The 12,001-nt window shown below is 38.1% G+C and overlaps 1 protein-coding gene across 6 annotated transcripts in view; it reads right to left on the bottom strand.

The window, feature by feature from the left end:
- Positions 1 to 3,809: 3,809 nt before the first annotated feature.
- Positions 3,810 to 12,001, bottom strand: part of LOC104603492 (alkaline ceramidase-like) — a 47,351-nt gene continuing 39,159 nt past the window's right edge. For all 6 annotated transcript variants that reach the window (XM_010267542.3, XM_010267543.3, XM_010267538.3 and 3 more), the window contains one exon: positions 3,810 to 4,806. In XM_010267542.3, coding sequence (XP_010265844.1) covers positions 4,293 to 4,806 — 514 coding nt within the window. In that variant the 3' untranslated portion in view covers positions 3,810 to 4,292. The remainder of the gene's footprint in view (positions 4,807 to 12,001) is intronic.

The following is a 12,001-nucleotide window of genomic DNA, read 5'->3' as shown; positions in this document are numbered from 1 at the left end:
GTACATCCAATTATATGTAAACTATTCCAAAATTTTCATTTTGTTATTTTTTTGAAGATGACTTTTCACTCTACAAGAATATATAAAGATGGAAAGAAGGATTTCTATTCACAATGCATTTACACCTAGAATTATCACTTACCCTATATATTTGTGCATTAATTAGTTATGAATAAGTTAGCTAAGCATTTATTTGAAGAGGTCTAATGGTATATTTTATTTGTTGATAATGTAGTATATTGATGGATAAGACTAAAACTGAGCTGGATGGAAAACTAAGCGTTGTTTTTTATGTTTTAAAAAACAAAACCAACCATGTTGTCAAGCACCCCATAAAACAATAAAGAGATGTTTCAAAATTAGGAAAAATTTGATAAATACCAAAAAAAATATATGTATAGCAATAGTCTCAGTAAAATAAGTGTGTACAGTTAAAATTGAGGACTAAAAAAAAAAAAAAAACTTATGTTCTAATATCACACCCTATCTCCTAACGTAGGGGTGTAATCAAACCGAACTGAGCCAAATTTTGGCATGTCTTAACTTGATTTGACTAAAATACTCCTGAGTTCGATTTGAACTCTATTTTCAGCAAAAAGTTCAGTTTATGTAAATATTCAATAAGTTCAAGTTCGACTTGAAACTTGGAATACTTATATATTTTTACAATATATAATATTTTTTATATTTATAATACATTTTACTAAAACTAATATATACTATATTTTTGCATTACATAATTTAGCAATATATTTTTTATATTAATCGATCTAGGCTCACAAACTTTCAAGCTAAACATTTTGTTGTTCAAATTCAAATTGAAATAACTAATCAAATTCACCCTAATATTCAAAAATTGATGGGCATCAAACTCGAATCTAACCTAATGAAACTCAGGCCCAAACTATTCGATTGAAGCTCAATTTAATTGCACCCTATCCTAACATCACACACTTGAGACATTTAACTATATAATGTCACTATTTTCAAATGATGGTTATTCAAATATTTTAATCTTTTAATTTAATCACTCATTTGAGAATTTAAAATCTAAATGTCTTTTCAAAAATTTTGAAAATAATGGTTATTCAAATATTTTAAATTTTAAACCTAATCTTCAATTAAGGTAGAAGCCAAACATTGACTAAATCATAACTTGGAACCAAGCTTAGTCTGGCCCTGGTCCAGGCCTAAACTAGAGCCCATAGCATAGGTTCTAAGCTCTACCCAAACCAACCCCAGCCCATGATCGCCCTTAGTTCCAGCATAAGTAGGGATGGCAATATGACGAGTTCACAGAAGGTTTTATAAATTCTAGTCTCTCCTCTCACCCCCCTCCTGACTCTTCCAATTCATACCCTCCCGAAGACCTACAGTGGGTTGTAATTTTAATATTCAAATCCTCTTCATACATGAAAATGCAAAGTTTTTCGGCCTCAACTCTACCCTTCTCTCATTTAATGGTGGATGGGTCAGGTCCAAAACCTATACTATATAATCTTGGTATATCCCCTGATATATTGATAATTTAATTATAAATAATAGGGGTATTTTAATAAAGTCAATATATGAATGGGGAGGATCAGGTTTAATCAAATATTATACTCTATCATACCCTTAAAGGCCGTAAAATCCCAAAATCCATTTCTCAAAAAAAAAAAAAATAGCTAAGGCGGATACCTCGGATAGGGTGGAAATTGCCATCTCAAGCCAGGCATAAGATATATCTTATTTCTTTCAATTCAAGTCTTTATTTATTTAGTTTAATTTATGAGTCCCTTGGAAGATTCAAAAGCCTCCATTGAAAGTTGAAAGTTGAGACCGTGCATGGTTCTCATTCCATGATTATTACGCAAAGGCGACTACTAACTAACAATCCCAAGGCCATAGCGGCAGCAGCCACATGATCGACCCACAAGGACCAACGAAGATGCCGAGAAACATCCAGCGCCACGCAAAAGACTAGTGGAAACTTGTGTGAGGTGGCCGTGTTTTGATTGACTCACGTCAGCAGAGCCCACTGTCATAGTGAACCAGACAAGACTTCTGTTTTCTGACCCAGTTGCTACCCTACCTTGCTCTGCAAGCGAAACCCAGACCATCTAACCCATCCATTCAACATTTCCAACTGTATATAAACCACTCACCCAGTAATACCTTTCTCCCACTCAAATCTTCTAGGCCGGTCTCAGTCTTCGTATACTTTCAGCTCATCTCCTCTTCTTCTTGTTCTTGCATAGAAGTGAAGTGTGGAACAGATAAAGCAAAATTTGCAAATGGCTTCGTCGCTCTTGAACGTTTTTGGGTGCTTTGTTCCTTCATCTTCGCGCGTAGTTGATGATGGACAGATGAAGTCCAGAAGTCCTCCTGAGAAAGCCAAAAGGAAGGAGAAAGAGAAGAAAGCTGGAGCTCCGCTTCCAGTTTCTCACTTCCCCATCAACTCACATCTCCCTCGGTTGTAGGCCGCCTTCTGGAACAGGTCTTGAATCGTGATGCGGTTATCACTCTATGAGGGTTTCTTATAGAAGCTTTTTTGTCTTTCTTTGGTGGCTAAAATTGGATGGTCAGTCATCGACTTAAGGTGCAGCCATAGGGATCAGATGAGCCGCTGAGTTAGTGATACAAGAATTCATTCTCATTCTTGCCCATTTATATTTATTTGTTGGATCAGAAAATAAGATGGTCGCCTGCTAAATATTGATAGTTTTCTATTAGTTGTTAAGTGGCATACTAGCTTATTATTGATTAGAAGAGGGAAGATTTTGTCACCAGGAGCTCCTTCTAAATTCCACCAATTTCATCCTTTCTCATTTATCTCATTAAGCTGAATATTGCTATGCTTTGAGGTTTGTTTATATCAGGATTCAGGCGAGGGGTATGATTAAAAGGTTCAAATGAAGCGAATTTAAAAAGTGAATCACACCATACCTCAATCCGAATTCCATTAGAAAACCAATGACTTGAATTTGATTTGATATCGGATGAATCCTTACGAAGGTAATCAGAATTTGAATTTGACTGAATATTCGATATTTGATTTAACCATTTAATTCGAATATCCAAACTAATTGAATTATTTCACCATTGCACCCTTTATAAAATAAAGAAATAATATGTAATATAATTTGCCAAATAGTTGCTATTTCCCACCTTGCGCTCATGGTTCAAAATTATCTATCATATATATTAATTTTCGAAGTCATCAAAACGCTTAAAACTGAGATTAGAGACTTTAATAGATTGGTTTGAACAATTAACAAACATCCTAATATATTTATTTATCAATATATCTTAACTGAAAAGTAATAAAAATAAAAGAGAATCACTGTTGAAAACTCCAAATTTTGCCCAACCAGAGAATCGATATTTTGAACTAAGCTCAGGTTTCGTCTTGTCAATGCAATCTTATTGGGAAGATTCCTTGTATAACCATCAGTATAAATCTGCACTTCTATTGCAGCAAAAATCTAGTAATCTTCAATTTCATAACCATCACTTAGACCAAGTAAAAATCAGCTCTGTTCGCAGGTGGGAACGATCTCAATCAAAAGTACTTCTCTACCCTTTACTACAGTAAATTCAACTCAAATCAATGAAACCTTGTCCCAACACTACCGGTTTGCCACATGTAGTATTCTAGGTCGGTCCAAAGTTTCAATTTTAGGACTCTAAACTAATTTGCCACGTAGAATGTGGAATATTCCTAGGTCGGTAGGTACCTCGCTAAAAATCTCGATTATCAAATCAAATCTGATGAAAGAAAAAGAGAACACCTGAAATCGCTTCAATAGCAATGAAAATGTCGTATATTAGAAGGCAAAACAAATCCAATATTGACATAGATGATGCCTGTCAACACTCAACATTCAGTCAAAACATTAGATTCACCCAAAAAGCACTTCTCGGACGAGTTAAAAAAACGGCTTTTCAAGAGTTGTAATAGGGTTTCCCCATAGAAACGACAAATTTTACTAACCGAACACATTTTCTACTTTCTTTCTGAAACAATTGAAAGCATCCAAAAATAGAACCTACCAAGATCCACTTGATCTCATCTCCATCGACCATGGGGTATAAATATGGTACATTGCAAGCACCCGGCAGTTTTACACTGAAGATTTTTGACGAGATCACAACCAACCACATGAATATTTTCACCATCATTTACATCCATCCAGTTAGGAAAAGGAAAGAAAAGTGATTGCTTGTCGTCGATGCTCACCTGTTCATACTGCCTACTAAGAGACGATCCACATTTCCCATCACCTCATGCGGACATGCGGACTCTTCATTCACTGACTCTTCGGTTTCTGGATTCTCACGTAAGGGAAGAACCCCATGAAGTGGGCGACCTTTGGGGCCCAGCCCCGTTGCTGAGCACGACAGAACATCAAAAATGTGTTTGCAAAGTAAGAGTTAAAACCCATTAGGACGTGCCATAATGCATGACCCTGTGGGTTAATATACCAGTGGGATATCTCTTCACACAAATAGCGATCACACAGCCAACACAAAGTCCCCAAAAACAAGGTTCCCACATAAAGCTTCGCAAGACGCTTGGCTGAGACATCTTCAATGTGGATGTAATACTTGTACATCCGAGGGATGCAGAGCAGACAGAGGATCCCATAATGCAACTTGAAACCAATGCCAAAACGCACTTGTGAATGGACAATAGCAAAGGCAGCACCATAAAGGAACAGAAAGGTAGGCATTGTACTCCTATAGTGCCAATCCGGTGAGTAGAGGATGTAGATGTAGAGGAGCATTTCCCAGACCATTGGAGTTTCATCACTTTGCTGTTGGCTGTTAATAGATCCCAAATGTCATTATGTACATTACAATTGTAAAATAATGAACAGAACAGCAAAGAATGGTTCAGTAAAAGATCATGCTCTTAACCTAACAGATTTAAATGAAAGGGCACTAGGGACGATTATAATCTATCTTCCCACCTTGATGAAGGTTCCACAAAAAAACAATGAACATGTCGAGGCTATGCGAGGCAACTTTCTATTATGCATGCAACTTGTTCAAATTTATTTTAAACTGCAAACTAATATTCCTCCACCAATCCCTAAGGTTGACCATTGACACATTCAGACTTGTTTCTTTAAGTCACTTCTAAAACATACATAAAAGGGCCATTTCCCAATGATGGTCCTAGCTACTTTGGGTCTTGGGAGGGGTACACTGCTGTGATATTTTAGGTCCATAGATCATTTCATAATTCTTATGAACTTCTTTGGCCTTCCCCTTGTTTTTTTTTTGAAGCCTTCCATTTACACCAAGTCAGGCGCAGTCTATCATCTATGCATGTAGCTTGTAGAGAGACTGGGCCGAATGGGCCCTAGTATCTATTCTTTTATTTATGTGGTGTGTTATTTATTTTGTTTGTTAATGGGCCTGCCTTTATGGGCCTGTTACTTCTTTTTATAAGTTTATTTTAAGTTCTTGCTTAGCTGGCCACCCACTTAAGGGCATACTTGTAATTAACTAAGAAAAAGAAGATTAACAAAAGGATTAGCGAGGGGAGAGAGAAGATTATCAAACTCCTCTTCCTCTTTCTCTTCTTTTCTCCGTCTTCTGTTCTGCTGTCTTCTACCTTCCACTTTCTTCTCTATTTTTAATGAAGTTTATATCAGTTTTAGAGGACTGATTTACTTCTTGGTATCAGAGTAGGTTTTTCCCTTCTCTTTCTTTCTTTTCTCTTTTTCCCATACACCCTTTGATTAGGAGAGTGTATGGGGAGATAAGTTCCCTATAGATTAAAGGATCTTTTGCCTAGTTGGTAGAGGGTTTGTTGCTGATGGGTTTCTTGCTCCCATCTCTGGCAAAGGGGATATCAAGACCTCTGACATCCTTGTTTTATCCTCTGTCCTTCATGTCCCCAAACTTAATACCAATCTTTTATCTGTTAGCAACTTGACTAAATCCATGAATTGTAACATAACCTTTTTTCCTACCCATTGTGTTTTCTAGGACCTGAAATCTTAGAGGACGATTGAGAGTGGCCATGAGGCGAATGGAATATACTTGCTAGACACACTTGATAGGAGTCTTGGACCACCTGATGTAGTAGCTTTGGAGTCTGTTTTGTCAGAGTTTATTGATAGAGTCATGTTATGTCATTTCCGGTTTATCATTTGCCTTTTTTCTGCTTTGAGTTATTTGTTTCCCAATATGTTTAAGGGAGTGTCTTTATCGAGTCTTCATTGTGAGTGTTGTGAACTTGCAAAGCATTGTAGATATTATTATTCAGTAAGCAATAAAAGATCTATTTGTCCTTTTCATATTGTGCACTCTAATGTGTAAGGGCCATATCATTTGCCTACTATGGTGGGTTACAAGTACTTTATCCTTTTTATTGATAATTATTCTCGTTACACTTGGATTTATCTCATGAGATCTCGGGATGAAGTACCAACTATTGTGCGAAAATTTCATGAACTTATCCTTGCCCAGTTTAACACCCGGATCAAAATATTCCATTCTGATAATGCTAAAGAATATTTTGAGAAGAACCTTTCATCCTACTTTGAAACTTTTGGGGTTATTCATCAAAGTTCTTGTTCCTACACTCCATAGCAGAATGGAGTGGCGGAAAGAAAGAACCACCATGTGGTTGAGGTTGCTAGATGCCTCCTTTTTGCATCTCATGTTCCTATTAAATTTTGAGGAGATGTTGTCCTTACTACTACATTTTTTATTAATCATATGCCTTCTCGGGTTCAAGGTTTCAAAACCCCATTTAGCCTTCTCTTTCCAAATGAGAATCTCTTTTCTCTTACTCTCCGAGTTTTTTGGTGCACCTGCTATGTACATGTTCATAACCATCAAAGACCCAAATTTGAACCTAAGGCACATGTGTATTTTTCTAAGACATGCCTCCACGCAAAAGGGATATTGCTATTTTGATCCGATTCGTGGCACTCGCTTTGTTTCTCGGGATGTCACATTTGTCCTCTCCTCCCACTGTGTCTACCTCAAGTATTCCTACTCCCCCTCCTCCACCTGCTCCTATAGTACCCTCACATCCTGTTCTCCAAAGGTGGTACCAAAGACAGTTTCTGGTATAGGCAAGTTGTTTCCACTCTTGCAATAGAGCCTCTTGCACCTCCTATCATTACTGAGGTAACAGGTCAATGTTCCTCTGACCCACCTACTTCCTTTCCAGACCTTGATCTTCCTATTGCCCTTTGCAAAGGCAAGTGGAAGCGTACAACACATTGTATCTCTAAACACTTGTCCTATAGCCTTCTATCTCCTACCTATTACTCTTATCTTGCCTCTATATCTTCCCATGTGATTCCCAGGTCTATACCAAAAGTCCTGTCTAAACCTGAATGGAGGGATGCTATGATAACTGAATTGGATGCTTTGCAATAAGAACCATACCTGGGATATCGTGGATTTGCCTAAAGGGAAGGAACCAGTAGATTGTAAATGGGTATTCACCATCAAATATCATTTTGATGGCACTATTGAGAGGTTTACGGCCCGATTGGTTGCTAAAGGTTACACTCAAAATGTATTGTATTGATTACCTTGAGACTTTTGCTCCTGTGGCCAAGATGACCTCAGTTGGGTTTTGTTGTCTCTAGCTACTACTTTTGATTGACCTCTCCACCAGTTTGATGTTAAAAATGCCTTCTTGAATGGAGACCTACATGAAGAGGTCTATATGTCTTTGCCTCTGGGGGTGTATGGAAAGGAAATGCAAGGGAAGGTGTGTAAACTGCAAAAATCCATTTATGGTCTCAAACAGTCTCCTCGGGCCTATTTTGAGAGTTTCAGGGCTGCTCTTGTCTCCTTGAGTTACACATAAACTCCATTTGACCATACTTTGTTTCTGAAAAGAAGTAACTCTTTAGTGACTTTTCTGATTGTTTATGTTGATGACATTGTGGTCACAGGTAATGACACCCAGGAGGTGAGTAAACTCAAAAGATTTCTTAACTCTAAATTTGAGATCAAGGATTTAGGAGATATCAGGTATTTCTTAGGAATTGAAGTTGCTAGATCTAAGGATGGTATCTTCATTTCTCAACACAAGTATGTTCTTGACCTCCTTGCAGAGACTGGTAAACTTGGTGTTAAACTGGCTTCCACCCCTATAGATCACAATCATAAGCTTTCTGCTACTGATGGCGAACGTTTGCCTAATAGGGGAGTGTTTCAGAGACTACTTAGGAAGTTGTTATATCTCTGCATGACTCCACCGAGTATTTCCTATGTAGTGAGTGTTATTAGTCAATTTATGCATTCTCCCAGAGATACACATTTAGTTGTTGCAGAAAGAGTTTTGTGTTACTTGAAAGGTGTTCTATTTGCCAAATATGAACACATGAAACTGGAGGTATACACTGATGTTGATTGGACTGGATGTATTGATGATAGGAGATCCACTTTGGGATCTTGTGCTTTGGTGGCAAGGAACATTGTCTCATGGAGGAGTAAGAAACAATTTGTAATTACTAGATCCTCTGCTGAAGCAAAGTACAGGGCAATGGCACATGGAGTGTCAAAATTACTGTGGCTACGATCACTTTTAGAAGAGTTGGGAGTTGACTATGAAAATCCAATGATGCTCTATTGTGAAAACTGGGCAGCTATCAACATTGCACATAATCCTGTTCAACATGACAGAACTAAGAACATAGAGATTGATAGACATTTTATACGGGAAAGAGTTGCTTTAGGGGAAGTTTGCTTGCCATTTATCTCTTCAGAAGAGCAGTTGGATGATATTATGACCAAGGGTGTTCCAAGAGGGAAGCTGACACACTATATAAGCAAGTTGGGCATGATTGACATCTATGCTCAGCTTGAGGGGGAGTGTAGAGAGACTGGGCTGAATGGGCCCTAGTATCTATTCTTTTATTTATGTAGTGTATTATTTATTTTCTTTGTTAATGGGCCTGTTACTTCTTTTTATAAGTTTATTTTAAGTTCTTGCTTAGCTGGCCGCCCACTTAAGGGCATACTTGTAATTAACTTAGAAAATGAAGATTAACAAAAGGATTAATGAGGGGAAAGAAGAGATTATCAAACTCTTCTTCTTCTTCCTCTTCTTTTCTCCATCTTCTTCTTCTATTCTGCTGTCTTCTACCTTTCTTCCACTTTCTTCTCTATTTTAAATCACGTTTGTATCAGCTTTAGAAGACTGATTTACTTCTTAGCTAAATTATCTCAGTCAACTTTCCCTCATCCCGTCAACTATTGGGGCTAGTTCTAAACCATTCCTAATGGGCTCATTTCTAACTTTATCCTCCATAGCAAGCTAGCCTTGTCACTCATCCATGTCAGCATCCTCATCACCTATACCCATATTCTAGGCATGTTTATCTATTTATTTGATAAGTAACTTGACATCAAGAATAATGTGTATAACCCTTTGTTTGACCCTTCCCTTCAAAGGGTCAAAACTTTTGTATCCTAACCATTTCAGAAAGAAGAATATGTATTCTACATTTCTACACATGATGTTTCTTAATTGCCCAACACTTTGAAGCTTGAACTAAAAAGAAAATGAAACAAGAAAAAAAAAAAAAAAAAATTGTCAGGTTTCAAGCTTTTGCATCATTGTTACCTTTCAAAGATTTTCTTTCCTTTTTCTTGGTCTTTTCAAACAAGAAATGGACTCAAACTTCAAAATACTAGTTTGTTGTCAAAGCTCAATAGATCAAAGAAAAAAAGATACAAATGGACTTGAGTCAATACATGAAACCAAGCATGCTTGCTCAACTACCAAAATCCCTTACATCTAAATCATCTTTTTAAGGCATAGAATCAAGAACAGGATATCATTTAGAAATATGTTTCTTAAAAGGCATTGTTGAACAAGAAAAGAGAGGAGGAAGAGAGGAAGAGAAGAAGAGAAGAGAGGAGAGGCGAGAGGACTGAATGCCTTAAAAGAATGCTTCAGGCGAGAGAAGCAGTTGTTATTTATACTATACTGGTCGCACAACATAAAGAATGGAAAATTACAGAAATACCCCTACGGTACTAAACCTGTGTACAACATCTGTCAACACTCCCCCTCAAGTTGGGGAAAAGATATCAATCATGCCCAACTTGTCACAGAGATCATGATGTCTGGAATAGTTAAGCCCTTTTGTAAAGATGTCTGCCAGTTGGTCTTCAGAGCTGACATAGGGAGTACATACTTCGCCTGTGATGACTTTCTCTCTGATAAAATGCTTGTCAACTTCGATGTGCTTCGTTCTATCATGTAGCACCGGGTTAGCAACAATACTTATAGCTGCTTTGTTATCACAGAATAGAGTTATGGGTTTGTCCACTGGGAAACCCAACTCACTCAACAGATTCTTTATCCACATACCTTTAGCTACTCCATGGGCTATTGCACGGTATTCAGCTTCAGCACTAGATCTAGCCACCACGGTTTGTTTTTTACTCCTCCAAGTAACGAGGTTCCCTCCTACAAAGGTACAGTAACCACTAGTAGACTTTCTGTCACTTTGAGATCCAGCCCAATCCGCATCTGTATAAACTTCAACTCTCAAATGCCCGTGCCTTTGAAATAACAAGCCAGCACCAGGAAACTTCTTAAGATATCGTAGTATCCTCTCTGCTGCTTCAAGATGAGTGGACCTAGGTGCATGCATGAACTGACCGAGGACACCAACAGTATATGCAATGTCTGGATGGATCATAGAGAGATATAACAATCTCCCTACAAGCCTCTGAAATTGTTTCACATCTTTAAGAGGTTCACCCTGGCTGTCACTTAATTTATGGTTGGGGTCAATGGGAGAGTCAGTTGGCTTAACCCCCATCTTTCCAGTGTCCTGAAGCAAATCTAGGACATATTTCCTTTTGGAGATAAAGATACCCTTTTTTGATCGAGCAACTTCAATTCCAAGGAAGTATTTGGCAGGTCCTAGATCCTTCACTTCAAACTGAGTGGCAAGGAAACCCTTCAACCTTTGAATTTCATCCTTCCAGTCACCAGTAACAATTATGCCATCCACATATACTATTAAGGCAGCCATTTTATCTTCTCCCCTTTTCACAAATAGTGTGTGATCTGATTGACATTGCTTGTATCCCTTTTGCTGAACTGCAGCATGGAATCTGCTGAACCAAGCTCTTGGTGATTGCTTCAGCCCATATAAAGACTTCTTTAATTTGCACACTTTCTGTTCATTGCCTTGAGCCAGAAAACCAGGGGGTTGAACCATATAAACTTCCTCTTCAAGGTCACCATTCAAGAAAGCATTCTTGATGTCAAGCTAATGTAGATCCCAATTCAGATTAGCAGCAAGAGAGAAAAGAACTCTAATAGAGTTCATCTTGGCAACAGGGGCAAAAGTTTCTGCATAATCAAGTCCATATACTTGAGTAAACCCTTTGCCACTAAACGAACTTTATACCTCTCCACGGTTCCATCAGCCCCATGCTTGACCGTGAACACCCATTTACATCTAACTGGATCCTTTCCCTTAGAAAGATCAACAAGTTCCCACGTGCCATTTTTATGAAGGGCATTAATTTCTTCCTTCATGGCATTTATCCATTCTGATACTGAAAGAGCTTCTACCACATTCTTGGGAATAGGGACACTATCAATGGAGGTAAGGAAGGCACAAAAGGAGGGTGAAATGTTCTCATAGGAAACAAAGTTGGAAATGGGATGTTTAGTGGTGCACAACCTAACACCTTTCCTGTGGGCAATAGGAAGGTCAAGATCATTAGCAACAGAGGAGTCAGGAACATCATTGGGAGTTAAGTTACCTGAGTGGGTATGATCTTCCCCCGAGGAGTTTGATGGCACTAGAAGTACAACTTTTGGATTCTCCACAACTCTTGAATTTGGTTGGCCTTTAGGACGACGAGAAAAGACACGAAAAGATGGAGGATCGGGAAGAGAAGGAGGTTGAACCAATGGCGAAGGATCAGAAAGAGAAGGAAGTTGAACCAGTTTCTCCTCATGCCTACACTGCCCTCGAGGAGAAACAGGAAAAAAAGGCTCATC

The sequence above is a fragment of the Nelumbo nucifera genome, chromosome 2 (genome assembly GCF_055504915.1).
Source record: "Nelumbo nucifera cultivar China Antique chromosome 2, China Antique-T2T, whole genome shotgun sequence".
In the NCBI taxonomy this organism is placed as follows: Eukaryota; Viridiplantae; Streptophyta; class Magnoliopsida; order Proteales; family Nelumbonaceae; genus Nelumbo; species Nelumbo nucifera.
The sequence above is the reverse complement of the archived record's forward strand: the minus strand, read 5'-3'. Positions and strand labels throughout refer to the sequence as shown.